Source organism: Ceratotherium simum, chromosome 27 (genome assembly GCF_057802395.1).
Source record: "Ceratotherium simum simum isolate JZ-2026a chromosome 27, ASM5780239v1, whole genome shotgun sequence".
In the NCBI taxonomy this organism is placed as follows: domain Eukaryota; kingdom Metazoa; phylum Chordata; class Mammalia; order Perissodactyla; family Rhinocerotidae; genus Ceratotherium; species Ceratotherium simum.
In genome coordinates, this window is record NC_141926.1 from 9,855,372 (window position 1) to 9,881,472 (window position 26,101).

Here is a 26,101-nt window from a genome sequence, read left to right on the forward strand (position 1 = left end):
CAGTACGCAGAACACAGCGTGTGGCACATACTGACACAAATTTACACATAAGACCCTGCACATCCACTGCAAGCATAAAACTTTAAGTGGAGAAATACACATCACTTTGAAGCTTCATTCTGTATCATGCTTTACGTGGCCAATATGTATACTTAGCTTGTCCAAGACTGAAACAAAATAGTTATGGTCCACACTTGGGTTTTTTGATACTCTATAATTTGCTAATCGAGTCTTATAGAGAAGGTCAAAAATCACCTCCAGCTTTAGAATTCTATAACTTCTTTTTTTTTTAAAGATTTTATTTATTTATTTTTTCCCCCCAAAGCCCCAGTAGACAGTTGTATGTCATAGCTGCACATCCTTTTAGTTGCTGTATGTGGGACTCGGCCTCAGCATGGCCGGAGAAGCGGTGCGTCGGTGAGCACCCGGGATCCGAACCCAGGCCGCCAGCAGCGGAGCGCGCGCACTTAACCGCTAAGCCACAGGGCCGGCCCATATAACTCCTTTTTTTAAAATAAATCAAGTAATTATTTTACTACAGTACTGTCTTGAGGTTAAATTTAATTACTGGTCAAAAGCCAGGCCCAATAACACTCGACTGAACACAGTCAGCACAGCTGCACTGATGGGGGAGAAGCAGTTTAATCTGTACATCAGCACGTACGACAGAAATAACTGACAGCAAGTTAGCCAAGGAGACGCAAGAGCTCTCTTTCCCCAGAACCACAACTATGACCATAACCACAGCCTGAGAAAGCATAATTGTTGGTTTATATTAGCAAATGACAGTATACCAGTTATAGTATCTTCATTACAGAGTAATTACAGTATAATTATTTTTCTTATGCAAACCACAAAACTAGCTATTAAACAAACATGGTAGAAGTAATGGATGATGGTACCGCAGTTTGTCCGTCCAGCTCACCGTCCTTCCTCCTTCTGGGAAGAGAACCCCCTTTTGGATGGAAGCCCATTTCTCATGGCTCCAGTGCACCAGCCCTTCCTCCCGACTGCTGGGTCAGCTACATGGCCCAAGAGGAGCCAACAAGAATCTCTGCACGAGACTTGACTCACCTCATCTGAGCACCAGCTATGCCTAAAACCAGATACTGACACCTGGGCTTTTCACTTACATGAGCCAAAGTTTTCTGTTTTGCTGTTTTAAAGATTTTATTTATTTATTTTTCCCCCAAAGCCCCAGTAGATAGCTGTATGTCGTAGTTGCACATCCATTCTAGTTGCTGTATGTGGGACGCGGCCTCAGCACGGCCGGAGAAGCGGTGTGTCGGTGCTCGCCCGGGACCCGAACCCGGGCCGCCAACAGCGGAGCGCACGCACTTAACCGCTAAGCCACGGGGCCGGCCCTGTTTTGCTGTTTTATATCTATTAGTCTAAAATGGATTTCTGTTACTTGCAAGAGAAAAGAGCCCTAACTTCTTGACACTTCTTCCTTTGTATATTAAAAAGCACAAATTTAGCTTCGGTTCTGTTGCTATAACTATTGCGAATGATTATGACAGAAGTCAGAAAAGCTAACGGGTTTGAACATTTACTCTGTGGTGGGTACTCCGCTACGCATACTGAGAACTGAGACGTAATTTTTTGCCTCCGTGTTAATAAAACTGAGACCAAACCTAGTCTCTCATCTGGTGTTAAGCAACCTGGGACTGGGCATACTTTCCTGCCCCTGTGCTGAATAATAATGAGAACCACAAAAATAATTACTTGCTCCAAGATATACTTAATCCTGACAGAAAAACTGTAAACCAACTTACAACAGCTTACTTATCAAAAGGAGTGGCGTGCTCACCAAGATTCACTTCTGGACCCTCGCCTCGTGCTGTGCCCATCAATCTAGAGGTATTTTATCATTCACTTTGCCCAATCCCTGCCAATTTTCCACCTTGAAAGATCTGCCACAAACAACTCAGCCAAGACTCTACAACCCTGTAAACATCCTCCCCCAACGCTTCCTGTGAGACACTCCTATGACTCTGCTAAGTGTCTCCTTCACTGCAGTAGGTCTAATAACCCAAGATTTGCTTGATTGCCAGATCTGTCTTGTGGTCTTTGGGATACTGGCAATTGACAATCTACACTATCGAATTTAATCCAGACTCCTCAAGAGTACCTGACTGATCACTGGTCGTCCGAGTAAATGGATGAGTCTCCTTTGCGAGTCTCCCAACCATTTCCCTAGGAAGCTATAATATAATGCTGGGGTCTGCCTAGTCTATGTGACCCCCATTACAGAATCTTCACACCTTGGCCAACAACTAAACACAAGGATCACTGAAAGGCAAGGGTGTGCTAGTCAGAAATGAATCACACAACCACCTGACAAGTTTGTTGGTTAACTGAGTTCTCTCTCCGTGGTTCCACAAAAAGAAAAACATGCATTCTCATATTCTTTTTCCTACACAGATTTCTATCACTGAGTCCATGCAAATTATGTTGGGAAGTTACTTTGTTGGGCCCCCAGGCTCGGTGAGGGCTTAACACAGTAGCACATGTCACTTGGGAGACTATCAGTGAATCCTATTGTTTATTATACTGCAACTTATGTTGTGAGAAGTAAAAACAGAGAGTTTACTTTAAAAAAAAACTAGACCCACTAGCTGTCAGCAAGCATTATTTTCTGACCCTTCTACACCTACCATACAAATCATCCTCGGCATCGGATTCCTCTAGAGAGATCTGAGGCTGGGCCTTCACTTCCAGGTTTCTGCTTAGCCAGCTGGTTTGCTCCAAGGAAGAGCCAGCAATGTTCCCCACAGCTTCCAGGATTTTCTGAGTGACTTCCTTGAGAGTCATTGGAAGAAAGAAGAAAGGAAGTTAGTTAAGGAAAACAATCTTAAGTGCCTAAAACAGCACCATCCATAGAAATATAATGCAAGCCACAACCGTAAGCCATACAGGTCATATTAAGTTTTCTAGGAGCCACATTAAAAAGTAAAAAAGAAATCAGTTAATAATGTTAACCCAATATATCCAAAATATTATCAACATGTAAAAATTATTAATGAGACTTTACAGACAGTGATGGTGGAAGTTAGACCTGAGAACAAATGCAAATCTAAGATCCAATTCCGCCCAGGGATTATTATCTATAACGACATCCTCTAAAGTTGGAGAGCCCTGGAACAGTAATGATCTGCTGAACTCTGTCACATACAGACCTGCAGGTCTTTCTGATCCTTCTTGCTTTCCAGGCTGGGGGTTCTTGTTACAAAATCATTCAGCATGCTGTTGAAAGACAATCAATTTCAGACTAAGAATCCTACAGAAATAAAATAGGTTCCAGTAGAAAAATACGGTAATGTGAATACCGTGACACGACAGATACCTGAGAAGCAGAAAATATCCCGGGGGAGCGAGATTCAACTGCACAGACTCCTTTAACACACCCAACAACGAAGGAAAGTTCTCCTGCAAGTCTGTTACTGGGAGCCTATTTTAAAAAAACATAGGAAAAAATAACCACCCATGAACAAGTGAAAACAAAATATTTATTAGCATGTTTTAGATCCAGGTGGTTGGAAAGCAGAGGGAAGATGGTATATCTGACTGATCTGTTTGTTCTTTTCTAAATTAACATATATACAAGCTTTTTTTTGGTATTCTGGCAAGAACTTGGAGTCTGGAGACCTGAAATCCTGCCGCTGACAGGTCAGATGCTCCTGGTTTCCTTGTAAATAAAATACATGTCTTGAACTAGAGGATCGTCTTTGATTTCCCCAGCCTGACTCTAACATTCAGCTTCCCTGATGCTGTGGGTAACGAAGAGTCGGCCATCCAAAGGTTGCAAAGCGTTGGGCCAGGGGTCACACCCACCGGGAAGCTGATCTTCAGAAGCTCTCAGGTCAAGCCCCACAGGGAATGAGGAGGATTCAGATTGCTGCTGCAAAGCGAGGCCACACAGCACAATCTGCTGCAGCTCAGCAACAGCCAGAGGGCCTCAGGTTTGAGTCCTGGTCCCCGACTTACTGCCTCCTGAGTGACCTCAGCAATGCCTCCTCTGCAAGAGGAGGATGATAAGAATCTAACCCACAGCTGCTTTGAAAGCTCAGGTATCCCTTGGAGCAATGTAACAGACACTTGCCAGTGTCACAATACCTATTAGCTATGAGGAGGGACATGACCAGCTCGTCTTCAACTCCTGGAGGAAACAACTAGTGATACTTCTGGGTGAAGGGTAAACAGTGGTCTGACCTTGACTCCAGACCCAGGGACTCCCGGGGTCACGACCCTCGATTTACCTTCCTGAACCTTCAGAACGTGGGGAGTCAGAATAACCACAAACGTGAACTGTGTGAACCAAGAGCCTGTACCTGGTTGTCAGATTTACTTATTGTGAAACTCCTGATAGATACGTGAAGATATCAGGCTTCCTTGAGAAGGGGTCTGTACCCTCTTTGCCCTCATTACTGCAACAGAGAACGCCCCACACGGTAGAGGGGTCTGGGAGCTGCTCCTGGGACGTGCCATTGAAAGATCTGAACGGGGCCCAGTCAAGTTCCCTTTCAACTGTGGAGAAATGCCTGGGGAATCCGCTTCAATACCTCCTGTAGCTGAGACTGCTGAATACGGATGGATATTAAGCTCATAAACCCAAGCAGAAGCCGCCCAGCAGAAAACATGGGACAGCACTGAGGACAGAATCAAAAATAACCACTTCTCTTTTTTCTAAAAGAGGTCTTGAACACTTTCCTTTTTTCTTTTTTTGGTATTAACTTAATGCAAACTGTTTCCTTTAAAGTTTACCAAGCCTCACATAAAGCTTTGCTGACACAGAATGTTCAACATACAGTGCATGGATTTTAAAATGCCAGATTAGATCTCGAGACAAGGAAAAGTAAGACTATCAGGGCACCCCTACACCTCAGGAAGAAATCAGGCCACTAGTAAGCTATTTCTGAACAAAGGCTCTCCCATAGTCAAGAAACACAATCCGAGTTATTATTTATAATCATTGCAGTAGCATCTACAATTGGGAGATGTTTTGAGAGGGCTGCGTTACCTCTGGATAAAAGCATAGCAGAACTGCAGCACTGGGATATCCACGAGGGGCGATTTCTGAAAATTAAAGGGAAACTCATTACTCCATTACTCCTACTCCAATAGGAAGTGGGCTGAAAAATTCAAATAGGAAAAATCAAACAGAATCTATATCCTAACAAACCAAAGGTTTTTAACCAACGAGTCTTGCAAATATAATAAAAAACATGCGGGGCTGGCCCAGTGGCGCAAGCGGTTAAGTGCGCACGCTCTGCTGCGGCAGCCCAGGGTTTGCCGGTTCCGATCCCGGGCGCGCACTGACGCACCGCTTGTTGGGCCATGCTGTGGCGGCGTCCCATATCAAGTGGAGGAAGATGGGCATGGATGTTAGCCCAGGGCCAGTCTTCCTCAGCAAAAAGAGGAGGATTGGCAGATGTTAGCTCAGGGCCGATCTTCCAAACAAACAAACAAACAAATAAATAAAATAATAAACATGCAAGTTCCCCCAAGTATAACAAAAACGAATGTTTCCTAGGAGGTCCCAAATCATTAGTGCCCCCTTAGATTTCCAGAGTGATTCCCTTTATGTTTACCAACTTTCCATTCCCAGTTCTTAACAAGCATTCAGGGAAAATTTGGCCTTATAACTGAACCTCCCCAAACAAAAAGTTGGTGGCCAGTGTTGACCCTCATGGATGCATGCAGCTAGCGACAGACAAGAGACAATAAAAAATTTTAATTCTTAGCTCCAGGAATTCCCTCAAACTCAGCCCAGAAAATTTTCCTAAATTCCAAGTGGCTGGAACTACTTAGAAACTGGTTTTCAAAACACACATTTCTTTTCCCTCCTTGTAGAAGCTATTGTAGAAGTTATAGAAGTTGAGCTAATTAACAAACTAACCACAAAATGTAACTTAGTTACTTGAGCAGCCAAAAACCAGCCAGCCAGACAAGATCTAGTTTTTTTTAAGCCAGAGAGGAGACTAGAAGTCGCAGATATTTGTAGAAATTCAAATGATGGGAAGGAACAAAAGTGCCTGTTCTGCATATCAAAGCTGTCACAGAGCCTTCTTCGGAGGACAGCTCACCTGCAGTTCCGCATCTTAACGCGCCATTCGCAGGGCGGACCGCCAGCGTGGAAGGTCAATTTCCTGACGACTGAGACTTGCTCAGAGTTGTAAATGCAAATCCACTCAGGATCTGGTGCCCTTCCATCCCCACTGCTCTCTTCCAGCATTAAATTACTTTAGTATTTATGTACAAGAGTGAAAGACAACAGGACTATCAGGCATTCGAGGGAGACCCGGGGGCAGACGTCTGACAAACACTGTGGAAGTCGCCTGTGTCCATTTTACTTCCGATTCCTTAAGCACTTCGCCGGTTCCATAATCTGGCTACACAGTGCTAATTTTTAGGCAGTCTTATCTTCTTTTCCCAACTAGAATATAGGCTGACGGAGGGCAGGTACAGTTTCACTATTTAGGATTCCCCACACTGCTGTACACAGTTGATTTTCAATAAACATATGGAGTACATTCACAATGTTGTGCAACCATCACCATCACCCATCTCCAGAACTTTTTTTGTCATCCCAAACTGAAACTCTGTCTCCACTAAACACTAACTCCCATTCCCCCTTCCCCCAGACCCTGATAACTACCATTCTAAACTAAAATGTCTAAACTAAACCTAAACTGTCTCTATGAATTTGACTACTTTAGATACCTCATATAAGTGGAATCATACAATATTCGTCCTTTTGTGTCTGGCTTATTTCACTCAGCATAATGTTTTCACGGTGCATCCATGTTGTGGCATGTGTCAGAATTTCATTCCTTTATAAGGTTGAGCACTATTCCATTGCGTGTACATACCTCATTTTGTTTATCCAATCATCCGTTGATGGATACTTGGGTTGTTTCTACATTTTGGCTATTGTGAATAATGTTATTATGAACACTGGCGTACGAATATAGGTTTAAGTAAAACTATATATATTTATTAATAATCACTTTTTCCATTCTACTAATTTTCATTCAGGCAATTATTCTTAAATTTTTCCTATCTGTACGATTTTAAATCACTTGATAGAAGGCAATTATTTCAACGTTGAAATAAATCACTGGCTTCTATCAAATTAATTAATTAAGAACAAAACAGCTCCTACACTTTCAATGAGGAGGTCCACTTCGATAAAAACAAAACCTGTAAGGGCATAAAAATGTTAAACCACAAAGTCTGTTCTGTTTCAAAACCATTGTGCATAACCGAAGAAGGTCTCTACGCCCCACAGTACCCTCGACTGCCAAGCAGAAACTGAGCAGAAACACTGTAAGATGTTCACGGTTGTCACATCACCCTTCAAATGCCACTGCTTTCACTGCAGCCCCATGAAATCTCTTCTTTCTCAGAATGTCTAGAATGAGTTATGCCCTCTGACATGCATTTCCTACTTTGATAAAAACGATGCAAATTTTTAACTTGCCCTTTGACTAAGAAGCTCTCCTTGACCAAACTCTAGTCAGGCTCCTCTGAGCTCTCTTCTCAAATAGGCCTCAACCATGTCTTGTAAGGGCTGAGACTTTCAGCACCATTTCATCCCCCTCCCACACTGAGAGACCTGAGCAGACACTAGCATGGTTTCTAGCAGCTCAAGCCCGTGTCCCCAGGATGATGACCCCAGCCCCCTCACAACACCTGCCTGAGGAAGCCCAAGGCTGCCAAAACACTTTGCCATGTGTTCAACCAACACCTGAGAGACTCCCGACCTCCCTTTCTCTCAGAGCATTTATTAAGAAAAGTGTGCAGTTATAAATCCTTCCTCTGTCCCTTTGAGATGTATACGCATCTCCTACAACCCAGGAATGCCCTTCTCGAGGACCTAGGAGCCATCCCTTTGAAATACCAACATCAAAAAAAGACAAGGGGGCCAGCCTGGTGGCATAGTGGTTAAGTTCACACACTCCACTTCGGCGGCCCGGGGTTTCTAGGTTTGGATTCCGGGCCTGGACCTACACACCACTCATCTAGCCATGCTGTGGTGGCATCCCACATACAAAATAGAGGAAGATGGGCACAGATGTTAACTCAGGACCAATCTTCCTCACCAAAAAAAAAAAAGAAAGAAAAGAAAAAAGAAAAAAAGACAGGGCCCCTGTCTCCCAGACTCCGTGGGAGTGTAGGAGCCTACCTTCCATAAGCACCAGTCAGCAAACCCAGACAGCCTAACCACACTGACAACCCCCTTTCCCACTTTTGTGTAACTTTCCACTTCCCGGACTTTGCCGGAGCCCCTGCTCTTCCCCTCTCTCTACTCCCTCATTCTCCAGTTAAAATACCCGGTTACCTCTGCACAAATCGGAATTGAGCTCAGCTCTCTCCACTACTGCAGTAGTCACTGAATACAATTGGTCTTCACCACCTTTAACTAGTGTCCCGCTTGGCTTATCTTTGATGCTTTCTGGGCTGCAAGTTCCTTGAGGCAAGTCCCATGTCCTCTCTCTAAAGGTTTCACTCACTTTGGCGCACAGTAGGTACTTGATAAGCACCCGTGTACCGGGCAGCGGCTCTGCAGCAGGGATGTAAGGATGAAAGACGGGCTCTGACCTCAAGCAGTTCCCACTTTAACACAGGAGCACAGAAGCCTACGAGGCACATTTCACGTGCTCTCCCCCAAGCCCACTAAGAACACCTCTGTTTTACAACCACCAAAATTCCTCGCTGCTCTTGAGACCTCTATCTCCTGCCCAAACAAAATTTATAAGACGTGAGGTTATGGGAAAGCCACACCCTCATCGGGAGGGTCCCCAGGCTCCTGACCTCGTCCCCTCGAATTTGCGGTGGCCTCTTCACCACCTCCTTCACAAGGTGTAGCACCGTGTCTTTCTGCAGGGTGCTCAGCGCACAAATCAGGTCGACGAGGGTTAGCTGGGATGCACTCGCCGCCGGGAGGATCTGCCAAGAAGAAAATAATTCCATTAAAGTTGACAGAGAGAAAACAAAAGAATGACGCCCAGAAAGTGTTCTATAATAGTTGTCCCTGGAGAAAGAGATTTGTTTTAATCTTTTTTTTTTTTAAAGTTTTTATTTATTTATTTATTTTTGTGAGGAAGATCGGCCCTGAGCTAACATCCGATACCCATCCTCCTCTTTTTGCTGAGGAAGATCGGCCCTGGGCTAACATCCGTGCCCATCTTCCTCTACTTTATGTGGGACGCTGCCACAGCATGGCTTGACAAACGGTGCGTCGGTGCGCACCCGGGATCCGAACTTGCAAACCCCCGGCCACCAAAGCGGAGGGTGCGCACTTAACCACTGTGCCACCGGGCTGGCCCCTGTTTTAATCTTTTAAACAAATACTTAAATGAAAACCGGGTAAGGGACTCCATTGGTAGGAATAAAGAGTGAGTTACGCATTTCATCACAATAACGTAATCAGCATCTGACAGAAATTAGAAATAAAAAGCGCAGTTGATGATGGGGCAATAACACTGGTATCTTCAAGCTTAGAAAGCATTTTGGAAAGAGATAAACTTAATTTGAAGGAAACAGCCTGTCATCAAGAGATAGCGCCAAAAGTATGAGAATAGGAAGATAAACAGATAAGTCAGGTTCATGCTAGCTGGCCCTGGCAGGAAAGCCCATGTGGGAGGTACATTTTGATGACAGAAATCTGCATAACATGGCCATATGCACTTAGAAGTATCAGGTTTATCTCCAGGGAGGACCCCACAGGTGGTAAGCAGGGTGGCCCAGGCCACCAACCACTCACGCCTCCTCAGGGAACAGAAGCTCACGTTGGGCACTGAGTTAGTGTCCAGGGGGTGGGACAGACCCTCTGAGGGAGATACGAGGTGGGAACCTGGATGGTCAAGGGAGGGAACAGAGGAAGAGGCATGTGTTGCAGAAATAGGTAAACCAAGCCCCTGGAGCAGTGAGTGGATCAAGAATGGTTGAAATGCAAATTGAAGTTATTTTTATGGATAGAAATGTGATGATTTAAATTTTTAATAAACTTTTATAAGTAGTATTTTTATAAATTAAAAAAGCCTATGGACCCTGGGTGATAATGACGTGCAGTGAGGTTCACTGACTGTAACAAATGCACCACTCTGGGGAGGACGTTGATAACGGAGGTGGCGGTGCATGTGTGGCGGCAGGGGGTGTATGGGAAATCTCTGTACCTTCCTCTCATTTTGCTGTGAACCTAAGACTGCTCTAAAAAAATTCAAGTCTTTTAAAAAATGGTTAAAAAGAAAAGCTATAAGATGGTACTACAACCAGGGAAGGGCCTGTCGGGGTGCTCACAGGTGGGATCACGAACCATTCCTTGAGCTGGGTGGTAGGTTCATGGTGGTTTATTTAGTCTTTGAAATGTACATGTTACATACATTCCCATATGTACACTACTAGATATTGGATTAAAAAGGTTAAATAGTAGTACTATACACTCACTATAGAGGGATCAGAAAACAGAAGTCAGGGCTGGGCTCCCCTCCCCACCCACCCAGCACACAGTGCTAGTTGTAATGAGTCACAGGTAAATTATCTCATGCATTTGAAATGCTGAAACTACTTCAACGGTTTCCTCCAATGTGACCTCTGGTTACACATGACTCTGGTATTTCGGGCAGAGTAAGTCTAACTACTACTTCCTTTTTCAAAAGTTACCTTCGTTTTACTGTGACATTTCACCTTCTTTCTGCTCCACACAGCGGCCACAGCAGCCATTAACGGAACTCCGAGATGGGCTGTCAAGGGATTCAAGAAGTCTAAAATTTTTTGTCGTATGGTCTAGAAAATGGAAAAGAGAAGAGTGACAGAAGAGTAGCACCAGGGCTATAGGGTACCATCTACTCCACCGCCACACCTGTAAACGCCGGGAGTGCGACTGTGCCGTCTCAGCATTCCCAACACTGTGCTGTGGGTCGTGGGGAGAGGAGTTGGATGAGTGAGGGTGTGTGACGTACAGTGGGCAATGCGGGTGGACAGAAGATGGCTAGCTGAGCCGAGCAGGAAGGGACTCCTGGGAGACGATAAATATCCCCCTCAAGCAGGGAAGGGGCTCGAAGGAAGCCCCCTAATGCTTTGCAGAGAAGAGTGATAACAGGGAGACCAAGCAACGGAGCCGGCACTATTCCCATCCCGAAACCCCCCAGCCTAAGCTTGTCTCCGTCAACCCAGGGAGGGCTTATATTCATTAGGAAAGATGTTTTTCTTTCTTTTTAAAGATTTTATTTATTTATTTATTTCCCCCCAAAGCCCCAGTGGATAGTTGTCTGTCATAGGTGCACATCCTTCTAGTTGTTGTATGTGGGACGCCGCCTCAGTATGGTTGGAGAAGCGGTGCATCGGTGCGCGCCCGGGATCCGAACCTGGGCCGCCAGCAGCGGAGCGCGCGCACTTAACTGCTAAGCCACAGGGCCGGCCCCAGGAAAGATGTTTTTCAATTTCCAGAAATAAGTAACATTCAACTAATTTTATTATGTAATCAATTTAAAATAAACCTACAACATGGCCCTGGACATCAGTCACCACCCTCCCTTTTGCTACGCGTGGATTTTTCTCTGTTCCTGGAACCTGCCACGTTCCTTCCTCTGTAAATCCTGTGGGTCTCCCAGCTTCTAACACACCTCCCCTCGTCAAATCCTCTCAACCGGGGGTCTCAGCTCAGCCATTCTGCCTCAGGAAGGCCTCCCTGGCCCCCAGATCAGGTTGGGTTCCTCTGTCCCAAGCTGTCAGGGCACCCTACATGTCTCTGTAGCGTTACCATCATTATTCTTAAATTGCCAGTTTATGTCTGTGTCTGCCATGAAGGCAGAGACTTCCTCTATGCTGTCCACCAGTGTATAATCAGGGCCTGGTACACAGCAGCAGGCACGCAAATGTCTGTTGAATGCATGAATTTACTGAGCGCTATGTCCCCACTGCCTACGTTTAGCATCACGTTAGACACAACTGAGCGTGGGATGGTCCTTCCATTCCACCATGGTTTCTGCTCTAGAGAGAGGACCAGGGGACCCAGCTCAAGGCCTTGGGTCCCTCAGGGAGGACTTAGAGTTAACTGCTCCGTAAACGTCAGCCATCATCAAAATGAATCTTTCCATCAGCCCCTGAGGTAGGTACTAATAACTCACTTAATAATCAGACTCATTTCAGACAAGGAAACTGAGGCTCAGAGAGGTTGCATGTCTAAGGGTTTTCTGAACCTTTTATAGAGCAGATCTGGGCTTAATTAAAGTAGGTTCCTGTGGCAGCTTGAAATACAGCAGATTTCCCCTGGAGGGTACCCCTGGAACTGACAGAACATTCTGGAGGCCACCTGTGCATCACAGAACCTAAAAGCGCGCCCACCTGGGCATCAGATTGTCTGGGTCTAATCCCAGCGTCGCCGTTTATCAGATGTGCAGTCAAGGGCTAACTCACTCTCCCTATGCCCCAATGTCCTCATCTGTAACCTGGGAGTAACAATAGGACCTACCTTGCAGGTGAGGACTAAATATGCTAAAAAACGTAGAGTGCTCTGGATGGTGCCTGGCATCATGCTTCCAACTTAGGAAACTACAGCACCGAGGGGTTAATGAACCTGTGTCTTGACATGAGTATAGCCATGTTTGGCCGTTTCATGAACCTACAGCCACCAGCACACAAAGAAATATAAAGTGGCTTTCTGTGTGGTGGGAACTGGCCCTTCTCCCACAGAGACAGTTGCAATTTGTAAGATTACAAGACCCTTTGGGCTTCATAGCCTGGGACAGACTGGCCATCTGTGCTGGGCTAGGACGATAACCAAGGAACTCAATGCACGTACACAATTGATAACCATTTGTACATGAGAACACCAAATGCTTACTCTGGAGATTACTCATACTATATAAGCTGCTGGAAACTGACGCCTGTTGAGAGTCTTGCTTGTGGGGGGAACGCCTTGCCCAAGACCTCTTTCGATGGGCACTCCCGCCTAGCTGTGTCAATTAAAGGGACTCTCCTCAGTGTAAGGGCGTGGATGTTGTAAGTACCCGATCTGATGTTTCTCTTTTTCGATCGATCTGATGCTGTTTCCTCTTTTTATTGACTTATTTGGATGTTATAAGTACCCAGTCTGATGTTTCTTTGTATATAGCTACTTCCTGTATTCTCCATATCTATTTGCTAACTTTTGCCTTTACCCTTCCCTATATAATAAAGTGTGTACTCAGTCCATTCGTTTGGGTTGGAAAGTTCCTTTTTATGTCTCTGATCGAATCTACCGCACCTCCTACAACAACCTGTCCAAGGTCCCACAGCATGGCTGAGCAGGGAGAGGAACCCAGGCAGTCTGGCTCCCCTGCTCTGAACCATCCTGCTCAGCCTGGGGTGCCAGATGCCCAGGTAAGCCCTGAGGCCGCACCTGGCACCGGGGGTGCTCAACTGATGTGAGACATGGCCAGGTAAATCTGAGCCACCATACGTGGCAATCAGAGACTGAGTCACGTGCCTGGATGCTTCCGAGGCAGAGACTGTTATAGCCGAGGGAGAGTGAAACAGAAACGTTCTGGGTTGTGTGTTTCCGGTTTAATAAAAAACTGAAAGACACCCCAACATTCTGCCTTGATGTGCCCATGTGTTCAAGGCACCACTAAAAGTAGAACATAAGAGATAAGCTGTCTTAGTAGAGGAGCTTGAGAAACAGGTGAGGACTTCAGGTACCATGCCCTGAACCCCCAGGCACTTTATTTTTAGTTAAAAAAAGGGGAGGAGCAAAGGAAAAAACGTAGGCTGAAAACCACTCACAAAGCCTTTCTTTCCATGAATAGGAGACTTATTCTAATACACTGGAAATTTCTACTTCCGATTTACTTCTAACCTGAGTTTCATTGAGCACACTGTGTTCAATTATCTACTTATATATTCCTGCATATGTTTATTTTTGGTAGGACAATACAAGACAAAGGAAATAATAAAACCACAGAGGAAGTTCTCTTACTTTGGTGGTTTTAAAGTAAACGGAAGAGGATCCCTTTGTGGCTCCAAGGAGATCAACGGGTCTCTTCTGAGTCTCCTCCTTTCCGAGAACATTCCAGAGGAGGGCCATCGTGTTGACAATTCGAGGCAGCTCTTCCAGGATGGCATTCTTGGCATTTTTCAAATTGGCAGGATCATGTACGGCAGCGGTCTAAACATGAAAGTGAGTGGGTGAGACTGGGCTGCATCTGTGGCACCGTCCCCTTCCCGTGAAGACAGTGGGGCTGAGGGGCTGAAGCCCTGGCTGTAGTATGCTTCCGAGCAAGTCCCACCTGCGGTGGTCTGGAAGCAAATCACTTCCCTGTGCATTTAAAGCTACGGCTTTCGGGCCGGCCCTGTGGCTTAGCAGTTAAGTGCGCGTGCTCCGCTGCTGGCGGCCCGGGTGCGATCCCGGGCTTGCACCAACGCACCGCTTCTCCGGCCATGCTGAGGCCGCGTCCCACATACAGCAACTAGAAGGATGTGCAGCTATGACCTACAACTATCTGCTGGGGCTTTGGGGAGAAATAAATAAATCAAATTAAAAAAAATAAAATAAAAAATAAAGCTATGGCTTTCTTTCAAAGAGGGACGTCTGTGAGCCTGAGGCTCCACATGACAAACTCTTTCAATCACTCAACCAAAGCATCAGCTGCCTTCTAAAATTTAGTCCCAGATAGAACAAAACCATATTTGCATTACTTACATACATACATTTGCACACATACTTGCATATACATTTGCATTATTTGCATGCATACATTTGCATACATATTTGTATTACTTACACATGTACATTTCTTATTTGAAACAGACATAACCCAATGAAGACAAAACAATACACGAAAATTGCCTCGAACTCAAGAAAAAAATAATTTACCTTCTTGTTTTGGCTGGGTTGTTCCAAAAGGCAAAAATGACTAATGGTTGTCAGACCTTCCAGAAGAGTGAGTGGATAATCCGGAGAAATGTTTTCCCTCTTGGAGGTTATGCTTTGGGGAAGAAACGAGAAACTGGTTTTGAGAATTTTTCAGAATGAGGACATAAAGGTTTTTAATCCTACATATAAACATAGAAACCAGAGAGATACCACTATCTTAAAAAACTGGGGCTCTCATAATGAATTATTGTTATAATATTAGGGCTCTCATAATGAAACACTGTAATATTCATAGGCATCTTTTGTGCTATTTTACATTCATATAGCCACTTTGAAGATTTTATTTATTTTATTTTTTGCCCCCAAAGCCCCAGTAGATAGTTGTATGTCATAGCTGCACACCCTTCTAGTTGCTGTATGTGGGACTCGGCCTCAGGATGGACAGAGAAGTGGTGCCTCGATGCGCACCCGGGATCCGAACCCGGGCCGCCAGCATCGCAGCGCGCGCACTTAACCACCAAGCCACAGGGCCGGCCCATATAGCCACTTTGGAAAAATGTTTTCAGATGTTTTAGAATTTATGTGAAGATGATTCACGTTTTTATTTTTGTTTTGCAGAAATAATGGAGTGACTGACTTGTCCTGCAACACTGAGCTAGCCTGGGTAAGCTGTGTGTAATTACAAATAAAGGATCTGAACATTTAGTTCCTCATTACCTCTCTTGACAATAAACAGTGTTCTGATTAGGCTGAAATTATCCTCCAGCTGGCTTCTACGGCCCATCAGCCCTGCATTACAAAAGCCGTCATTACAGCAATAATAACGCCTCAAAGGGTTCACCGTACCTGCTAGAGAGCTTCACAGATTCGCTTTCGTACTGCTTGACCAGCTCGTCCAAATTTTTGCAAATCTGGACGATGAAGGGTGTCACTGTCCAGCCCAGGGACTTTCCGAAGTACGGCAGGGAATGTGTGACCAAGCTCACCCAGGCCGGGTGCATGCCGTAGCCGTAAGCTGGCTGCAGGCCTCTCACCACCGCCGACACTAGCAGGCCCTGGGAGGTGAGGGGGTGGGGCTGCACGTACTGCATGGCGCTGATGGCCTGCTGGAAGTTAAGGACCCTCCGCCACTCCAGGGACAGGTCTGGCTGATTTTCAGCCTCCTCTTGGACCTGGCCCAGGTGGTGTTCCAGGACAATCAGCACCTGCAGGAGCTTCAGCAACTCGATCTGCAGGGGGTGATCACTCCAGATCTGATCCTGGCCCAAGTGGATGAGACTCTCCTCCAAGAGGCTGTCCTCCCGCAGGGCCCGGCCTCGCTCCGAGGTGGCCAGTCCGTAGCGCTTCTGGCTCGTGTACATGGACGCTGACAGCGAAAGCAAGACAAATTCCTGAACTCTGCACCTCTGCAGCAAGCTGTGGATGAACTCCACATTCTTCCCTTCGGCAGACTTGGCCACCGAGACCAGCTGCGTCATCATTCTAATCAAAACCTCCACACTTTTGACCTGTACGTCCCGGTTGCCGAGGATGTCCCGGTGGGAGACCTTTAAGTAACATGGGTAATAGCTGCGCAGGAAACTCAGGCACAGGTACGTGAGGAGCTCGATCAGCAGGGAGTGGGGGCACACGTTGGGAGACTGGGTCTGGAGTTTTCCGTAGAAACTCTGGCCAACGAGGGCCTCCTGGTGGCGCGCAAGAAGGTTGGAGATGAGGTTGAGGTGTGCAGTGGAGCTGGTGTCCATGCTGGTCCTGGACACAGCCTCGATAAACTCCTTGGGGTTGGTTTTGAGCACGGCCTCTAACACTGAGAAGGCATAAAGGACCCGCCGGGAGTCGTAGGGCTGCAGGTAGAGCAGAATGTGCTTGAACAGGGCCTCGACGGTCTCCTGCCTTTCCCGCTGCTGCTTCAGAGGCCTGGCCGTGGGGAGGGCCTGGAGCTCCAGGTCGGCCTCCTCGTCGCTGGAGAAGGACTCTGAAGCCTGAGTCTTGTCCGAGTCCACGCGTGTCAGGCTTAATTTGGCATTAGACTTGAAGCTTTCTGCCTGGAGGGCCGCCAGGAAGGTCGAGCGCTTGGGGTAAACTCTGCCACCCATGGGGATGGGTGCACAGCAGTTCTCTTCATTGCTCAGCTCCTGCGGGTCGTGGGAAGGGGAGGAAAAGGAGGACGTGTTCTCGCTGTCTGTGTGGGCAGAGCTCGTGTCTGCAGACTCGGTGTGCTCGCTGCTGTCCGGAGCACCACAGGCCGTTTTGTCGGGGAGGTCCACGTAGTAGGGAAGGTCGTCCTCACTCAGCTCGCTTCCCAGCGGGCACTTCTCTGGTTCCTTCTCCACCTCGGCCCAAATGGCCTCACGGTCCATGGTGGTGAACTGGCTCAGGGGCATGCTTTCTTCAGAGCTGCCTCCCTGGACCTCGGGCACTCCATTTGCCTCTTTGAAAGAGGTTTTCTTCCTGTTAAACCAACGATGCAAGTCTTCTGAAAATTACAAAATGACAAACGACTTCAGAACAGAAGGTTAGTTATGATAAGTTAGTTCTAGAGTGATCTTTGTCTTAAAGCCAGGCAGAAGGGATCAGTATTAATAAAATTCCCCCATGAAACTACAGCATCAGAGTCTAGACTACATTAGGGACAGAAGGTGGACAAGTAAAGTGAACAGGTCTTGTAAAATGTTGAAGGAATCAGATTTAGTTACACTGTCTCAGAAAATACAAATACTATAACCTTTGGGGGGAGGGTGATCTAAAAAAATGCATACTATTTTGTCACAGGAGTTTCTTTTCAAGAAATGTATCCTACAGGGGCCAGCCAGGTGGCGCAGCGGTTAAGTGCGTGCGCTCCGCTTCAGTGGCCCGGGGTTTGCAGGTTCGGATCCCGGGCGCGCACTGATGCACCGCTTGTCAAGCCATGCTGTGGCGGCATCCCATATAAAGTGGAGGAAGATGGGCACGGATTTAGCCCAGGGCCAATCTTCCTCAGCAAAAAAGTGGAGGATTGGCATCAGGTGTTAGCTCAGGGCTGATAGTCCTCAGAAAAAAAAAAAAAAAAAAAGAAACGTATCCTACAGAAATGTCAGCAGAAGGTTTTCAAGGCTATAAGGACATTCACTGAAACATCACATATAAAGACAAACTGGGAAGCAAATAAAATATCCACAGTGAGAAACTGATTGAAAAAATCATGACCATGCATGCAATGGACTACTGTTCAGGCTTTTAAAAGATACATCTATATATACTCATATGGAGCAATGTGCAGGACACGTGAAATAAAAGAAAATGATCAAGCTGCAGAATGGTATGTACAGAACAAGCCCACGTAGGGGAGAGGAGCTACGATATGCAGCTATGAAAAAGTCCAGAATAATATCCGTCACACCATTAATAGTAACCAGCTCTACCAGCTGGCATTACAAGGGACTTTCACTGGTGTCTTTACTTCCTTATTATTGCAACTTTAAAAATAAGCATGTTAGTACTTCTGTAATCAAAAAATCCACAACATTTAAAAATATTCAGGTCTCTTTAAAAGGGAGTGAGAGCCAGAAGTCTCTGATACTGCCAAACATTTTTAATCTGCAGCTTTCAACAAATCTATTCTATGAACATTAAGCAAGATTAGGAAAGAAGGAAGAATAAGATATTAGAAATAGACGACCTGCCTGATGTGCACATTAATATTTTTAAAATAGACTTCTACAAGATTACAGAGGTAGGGTGGTGGGTAAGCAGTACACTCCAGTTGCATCCAGGGAAAGAAAATGGCAGAGAAAAGACATCTTCTCTTATGAAGAAGGTAGCAGAAAACATTAATTAGAGGAAGAGCAGGAAGTGCTGTGAGCCTTTTAAAACCCAATAAGCCGTGGAGTTAAAACTCCCTTCTTAAAATAGACAAAGGAATACTAAAAAATTTAGCCACCATAAATGATAGCCAAATTTTTTAAGAAGGTGCTTAGTTTATACTTCTCCGAACTTGACTTTCTTATAATGTAGAATAATAAAATGCCTCCTCTTTGAGAAGGCAGCCAGCTCTCTTTACTAAAGGAAAACGAGAAGTTACAGTTTTAGGCAAGGAACCTTGTAAAGAGAGGAAGCCATCTCAGAAATCTGCGCTCATTTAGGTGTTAGGCTGCTTTTCTCTGTAAGAGAAGACTGAGACAAACAGAATATTTACAATCCAGTTTGTGCTAAACAAACTAACTCAAAGCTTGTAAAACTATCACTTAGAAAATTGTAGGAAGTCATAAAACACAGCTATTGTGGGAAGTAGTGTTAGTTTGTAAACAGTGCTAGGCACTGATCCTAGTTTAATGAACTCATCAGGTTTATTTCAGTCTTTGTTTTCTTTTCTTCTTCCTACCTATATTCTTCTAAATTTGTGTTAAAGATGCCTCTGGAAGTTTTTAGAAGCTAAAGGTATATTTCTTCCGCATTTCTGATTATATGTTAACAGAATTTTACAGGTAGGAAGAAGCTTAGCGAGCAGACAGAAAAGAAACCAGGTCCCTTGTTGTTGAAGGTTCACAAATAAAAGCTGTTTTCATAGAGAAAGTACAACTGACCACATTACAGGCATATTTCGACATTCTCGATCATTCATGGCTGGAGGCAACCAAAACTCTCCCGCCCCCTAGCCTGGCCAACCCAAACTTCACTGCACATCACACATCAAAGTGCAACTCTCCTTTTCTAAGTGAAGGCGTTGCTTTGGCGACATTTGGATACATGGTCTGTTATTCTCTCCTCCCACCTTAGATGCACCTGAATTGTTTTCTCTAGCAAAAGAATCAAGAATCAGCTATTTTTTTTGAAACATGGGTTACTATCATTTTCCTTTTTTATAAAAAAAAAAATCTGATTTTTCAGTGAAAAACAACAAACCCACTACCTAGCATTTCTAAATGCTGGTTCATCTGATCTTTAAATTTTAAAAGTCCCCACAAATTTACAAAGTAACTTCACACTGTTTGAATCTAGCAAAACCACAGAGTGGGTCTAAGCGCCCTGACTATTGCAATGGGCAGTGGGGTCCAGGGAGCCTGGGGTGCTCACCTGCTGAGTTCTCCTGCTTGAAACAGTGGATGGAGGTCCTCTGGGTTTTGGGTTGGAGCAGGAGCAGGAGCACGGGTTCTAGGATGCGTGCCACGTCTCCGAGGGAGAGCGCCCGCACCAACCAGCCCTGGGCTGCAGCGCCGATGGCGCCGTCCGTGCAGGTCAGGCTGTCCAGCACCACAAACAACGACCTGCGGGTGGAAAGAGCACCATCAAGAGAGCGTCCAGTGCCCCCGTGTGCCAGGACACCCTTAGGGGGCTTCACCCACGCTGGGCTCGCAGACCTGAACAGACGAGGACAACAGGATTTCAACCTTGGTTTCACACTAGAATCACTGGGGGAGCTTTCACAATCCCAGCGCCTAGGCCTCGCCCCAAATCAGTTAAATCGGACTGTGGGAGTGGGTCTCAGACATTAGAACCAGCTGCCTCTAAGGCTGCGTGTCTGGCCCCACACCTAAAGTTTCAGAAACAAGGTAAGGGATTCATTTTTAAAAAACGTGGAATATAATGTATCTGCAATGAAATTCACATCTTAAGCACATGGTCGATGACATCACAAGTATATACACTCAGTGTGGCTACTGCCCCGATCAAAATCCCCACCATCTCCATTTCCCTACAAAGTCCCCTCGTGGGGCATGTTCTAAAAGCTCCTCAGGTGACTCCGGTGCACGCTGGGCTTCTCCCTCCACGACCAAATTAAGAAAACTCCTGCCACGTATTCATATGTGTCTGGCCTAAATTCACTTAGGCGATCACAGGAACCATTTGCTGTGCATCAAGAAAATGGGGTCATGGTTTCAATTCCACACACCTCCCCTCTCTAGCCCAGCACGCTGACCAGGAACCTCTGCAGATTCCTTTGCGTTAAGGGTAAGTTATCATGAGACGGCCTCACCGGTCAAAGGAGCGGTTGTGAGATGTCACTCGACTGCCCTGGATCTCTCTCGTCAGGTGCCAGATGACGGAGAATCTAAACAGAGCTTCCAGTCTCGTTCCCTTGATCAGGAAATAGAAGGGAGTGAGGAGCCTGGCAGATGCCTGGCTCACAGAACACCGTTTTCAGTTGTTGGGTGTCTGATTCGGCCACGGGGAGAGGAAGACGCGCATCCTCCCTTTCCTTGCTCACTGTAATGCGGATGCACTTTTAGTGAAGTGCATATTCACGACTTGGGGTTAGCCCGTGCCCAGGGTCACACCCAGGCCTGCGGTTGAAGGAAAACAGAAGAGAGCACGGGGTTCTCATGCTCCTTGCAAGTGCCAGGCTGAATGGCTCAGAGAACAAGGACATAGTGTGACTGCAAATGACAGCCAGGCTGAAAGGGATCATGCATCCTCTATGGCTGCCTGCTTCACCAGTAGTCCCAGAAGCCCTTGCAGGACTTACAGGTCCTGCCAACATCATAGGAGTTTGGGCAGATTTCCCTGGGGAGCCTTAATGTGGACACACACCACACTGTTAGGACTCTAAAGGAGACAGCTTGTGCTTCCAGAGGTCTTCCAGCCCTGAGATTCTGTAACACTTCTGCTTGTTAATCAGGATGTCCACTGAGCCCCAGAAGGACTTCAACTGGATATACCTAAGTCTGTCCTGTGCATGTAAAATGATGGCAGCCCAGCAGTTGGGACCATTACAGGATGAAGGTTACAGGCCGTGAAGACTCACCTTGTCAGGGTCCAGGAGGGCATGGCAGATGATGTCTTCACAGATGTTGGCTGTCGGGGCCAGGCAGTGTAGCCGGTAGAACAACTCCACAGAGGTGACGTGATGTTCCCGGGTCTCCTTGTTCAGCTGATTCCAAAGCACACGAGCCACCCTCTGGGACGGAGGGGAGACCGTGTGAACACAGGCGGCACCGCTATTTCTTTCTTGTGACAGTCCAGTCCCAGCCCCAAGGAACTGGCTTCTACCCACATTTGCTATGTGAGAATCCTTAAGACACAAAGAACCACCACCAACAAACAAAACAAAGCAAAGCAAACACCAACCAAACCAAGAACCCGCCAGGAGTCATCCAGGCAAGAGGCAACATTATAGGCTAAGTTTGGAGGTTTCTGACTGGCTAAGAACACTGTAGCTCTTGCCCAGATCCTAACATGACTTTCAGAGAGGGAATCAACTAGAAGCAAGAACCTACTGGTTGAGGCATCCCTTCAACAAGCACACACACCAAGTCTTTCTACGCGCTGGCACTGGGGGTTCCAGAGATACAGGCTGTAGGAAGTGTGGTGGATTTGCAAGAGTCACCAGTCTTGAGGTAGACGCCTGTGGCACCTGGCCACCGAGGGTCGGCTCAAATTGGTTACCACGCGGTACTGATGGAGAGTGACAGCTTTCAGCTTTAATTCCACAGAACTGTTCATTCCCATTTCTGTTCACAGTGCCGTGGCAGATGCCTGGCTCACTTTCAGGATACAAATTATATCCCGAATCAAGTCCTCCATCTCCCCAGCCCTGATCTTAGCTCTTTAAACATATGGAGCTTGCAACTGGCTGCAGCCCTTCCCTAAGTCCCAGAGAGTGCCAGTGGGGGTGTCTGACCCAAGAGGGTGAGACTCAAAGGGACGGCTGGTCCCACTTCCAGGAGGAGACTTTCCGAAGGCATTCTTCAGGGTCATGGAAAAAGACTATGCCTCACAGATTATAACATTTTAGGTATGTCTTAGATCAAATAACTTCTTTTTTTGGTCCATTTATTTCTATTTGACAAAAATATATTTTTTTGGGGGGGGGTGAGGAAGATCAGCCCTGAGCTAACATCTGCCAATCCTCTTCTTTTTGTTGAGGAAGACTGGCCCTGGGCTAACATCTGTGCCCATCTTCCTCCACTTTATACGGGACGCCGCCACAGCATGGCTTGCCAAGCGGTACGTCGGTGCACACCCGGGATCCGAACCGGCGAACCCTGGGCCGCTGCAGCGGAGCGCGCGCACTTAACTGCTTGCGCCACTGGGCCGACCCCCAAAAATATTTTCTCTGCACAGACCAAATTAACTGCTGACTGGCTCAGTCCCTAGCCATTACTATTTTTTTTATCTGAGGGAACGCGATTTCCAATTACCAAGTTACAGTTTAACTTCTGATATGAAACTTTTGACTAAGTAAAGTAGTCCCCTTTCTTGCAGTCCCTTTGGCAAATTTATGTGTAAGAGACTCCTTCTGGAAGGTTTAAAATTTTGGGGGGAAGGGTTTTGAGCATTGATGCTGATCACAAAAAACACACCTGCTCCTTCATGTCTTAGTCTTCTTGATCTTTATGTTCTGGGTATTTTCTTAGTGATCTGAAGTCTGCCGTTACCACCTGATTAGAAAGGTCAGAGTACTCGTGGGGTATCTGGCCTCACTCTCATTTGCATCGGGAGCAGCAGGAACACTGCTATGTAAGCTGTTCCACGAGAACGAGAAAAAGGCTAGAAGCTCTGGAACCAGCCCTACACTTGGAGTCCAAGAACCTGGGGCACATCCTGGCTGTTAGTACAGGTTGCTTTACTGTCTCTAGTTCCAGCACCTCAACATGGCAGCAGCCAGCCACTGCTGCCCCCAGCTCTTGAGAGCTGTATAATATATAATGTACACTCTACTGCCTGGCCAGTAGTAGCTACTCAGATATGTACTAAATCTGAGTCAAAATTAAAATCAAGGCTTCAGAAAGAACCTGGAAAAGCGTACTTTTCAAAAACATCACCAAGCATACATCACATCAAAACAAGAAAAGTACCTAATGCTGTCATTTTTATTATTACTAGCTTTCCAAAGATTCACGGACTAAAATCTTCCTTCTCTTTTCTTCCCTGTGCCTATAATGCAATTACGCCAAACTTCTCTGATGTATGCAGGACCAAGGAAAGACATGAGCAATGACAGTGGCACTGTTCCTGGTTTCAAGTTCTATAGATTTATGATCTACAGTGACTCAACTTCGGTAGGAAAGAGAGGGAGAGATGAGGGGCAAAAGCTGAACAGCAATTAAATACAGGCTCCATCAGGACCTGACACTGTAGATGGGGTTGAGTGCACAAACTGGAATGGCAGTGTGAGGAGCTCTGCAGATCTTCTCCAGGCAAACAACCATAACAGGTGAAAATTATTAAAAAAAATAAAACAATCAACCATTTAGAGTCTCTGGAAATTATCCTAAGGGCATTCAGGAAATGAAGAAACATTTATTCAAGAAAATCTACTAAATTCCAGTAAAAGCAGCAACAGTCTGTAGCACTCGAACTATGTAACCCTACCAACCCCCAACCCAGCTTGGCTTGACAGGAACATGACTATCCACTCCCGGTAGGTGTGACCAAGAAGATGGGTATCCCCTCCTCCCAGCTCCCACTCAAAGGTTTCTTCATCTCCCTGGGAGGGGCAGGCCACCAGCATTTCACCCCTCTGTCCCGACTCTTGGGTGGAGGCTCTACCCTGAGACACAGCAGGCCAAGAGCACTGGGGTCCTGATCATTCTCGCCCCAGTTTGCTTCTAGGGGGAAGTTACACGCTGGGAGAGGCAAGCTCAGAAGACCAGAGGCTACGGCCCTTACCCAGCACCCTACGGCCCTTACCCAGCACCCTGCTTCTCCAAGAGAAGCAGACAACTGTCTTGGTCCCAGCTCTTCCTGAGCCATGGGATTCAGAGATTTTGTCTAGGAGGAGAGGCAGGCCATAAAACAGAGAGCTCCACAGCTCTCCACAAGGGAACTGAGTTTATTTGGAACAGAGTGTGGGGAAGCTCAAGCCTAAGAATGCTCTGAAAAACAATAGAGATTTTGGTGGTAAGTAATTAAGAGAAGGCTGGTAGCTCTGTGAAAGCCACAAGCTAAATTACAGGCCAGCTCATCTACCAGAAATAACCACAGAAAGAGACAGCTAGCAAGAACCCTCCTGAGTCAAAACGAATCTCAAAGACTGGCCTCAAAATATCCCCCTGCAGAGGGGTGTAAATTTTATTGCATCAACTACCTCAGGGCATTGTTGCAAACAAGAGAGCAATCAGCCAGCAATTAGTGGAGCTTAACAGCTGGGTGTGATACCAACAGAGACAGCTTAACAGAGAGATCAGGGAAAGAGACAGTCCACAAGAACCCTGCTAAGACCACTATCACCTCAGGCTGACTGCACCCTCCAGGGAGCAACACCAAAGGCCTCCCACTGCAGAGAAACAGACGTTACTAAAACAGTCTAGCCAAGTCACTAAACAATAAACAAACAAAGACAACAACAAGCCTGGGGAGGGGGGTGAGACGGGTGTCAGAATACAAAGTTGCTACAATATATTACCTAAATTGTCCAGTCTTCAATAAAAATTATAAAACATGCCAACAAACAAAAAACCATGACCCATACACAGGGAGAAAAAGCAGACAACATAAGCTGTCTGTGAGAGCAACCAGGTATCCATTTATTTAACAAAGACTTCAAAGTATCCACTATAAAATATGTTCAAATAACTAAAGGAAACCACGGTTAAAGAAGCAGAGGAAAGTATGATGACAATGTCTCATCAAATAGACAAATTCAATAGGAAGATGGAAATTGTTAAAAAAAAAAAAAAAAAAAAAAAAAAAAAGAAAAGAACCAAATGGAAATTCTGGAGTTGCAAGTACAATAACGGAAATGAAAAATTCACTAGAGGGAGCTCAACAGTTCATCTGAACTGGCAGAAGAAAGAATCAGCAAAGAAGACTGATTGATAGAAATTATGAAATCTGAAGAACAGAGAGAAAAAATAATGAAGGAAAATGAACAGAGCCTTAGAGAAATGTGGGACACCATTAAGTGCACCCGCATACACATAATTGGAGTGCCAAGCGAGGAGAAAGAGAAAAGAGCAGGAAAAATATTTGAAGAAATAATGGTTGAAAACTTTCCAAATTTTATGAAAAACATTAATCTACATATCCAAGAAGCTCAATGAATGCCAAGTAGGATAAGTACAAAGAGATCCACACCCACACACATCATAGGGAAATGCTAAAAGACAAAGACAAAATCTTGAAAGCAGCAAGGGAAAAACAACTCATCATTTACAAGGAAACCCCAACAAGATTACCAGCTGACTTTTCATCAGAAACAAGTGAGGCCAGAAGACAGCAGGATGACATATTCAAATGGCTAATTCAAATGTAAGTTTATCCAAACATTTAAACGAGCATTTGTTATGAATCATTAAACAAGTGCTGCTGTACTTAAATATT

General features: G+C 45.8%; 1 protein-coding gene across 5 annotated transcripts in view; it reads right to left on the bottom strand.

Annotated features, from left to right (window-relative positions):
- DOP1B (DOP1 leucine zipper like protein B) overlaps nucleotides 1-26,101 on the bottom strand; it is a 104,535-nt gene that overhangs the window by 19,669 nt on the left and 58,765 nt on the right. For all 5 annotated transcript variants that reach the window (XR_015548711.1, XM_087418112.1, XM_087418110.1 and 2 more), the window contains exons 16-27: nucleotides 21,582-21,734; nucleotides 20,814-20,914; nucleotides 19,913-20,103; nucleotides 15,707-17,336; nucleotides 14,861-14,972; nucleotides 13,964-14,152; nucleotides 10,669-10,791; nucleotides 8,818-8,952; nucleotides 5,021-5,076; nucleotides 3,347-3,451; nucleotides 3,180-3,246; nucleotides 2,658-2,802 (exon numbers count right to left, since the gene is read on the bottom strand). Coding sequence is in view for 4 of the 5 variants with exons in the window: in XM_087418112.1 (XP_087274238.1) it covers nucleotides 2,658-2,802; nucleotides 3,180-3,246; nucleotides 3,347-3,451; nucleotides 5,021-5,076; nucleotides 8,818-8,952; nucleotides 10,669-10,791; nucleotides 13,964-14,152; nucleotides 14,861-14,972; nucleotides 15,707-17,336; nucleotides 19,913-20,103; nucleotides 20,814-20,914; nucleotides 21,582-21,734 (3,007 nt within the window). In the remaining variant the exon portion in view is untranslated. The remainder of the gene's footprint in view (nucleotides 1-2,657; nucleotides 2,803-3,179; nucleotides 3,247-3,346; nucleotides 3,452-5,020; nucleotides 5,077-8,817; nucleotides 8,953-10,668; nucleotides 10,792-13,963; nucleotides 14,153-14,860; nucleotides 14,973-15,706; nucleotides 17,337-19,912; nucleotides 20,104-20,813; nucleotides 20,915-21,581; nucleotides 21,735-26,101) is intronic.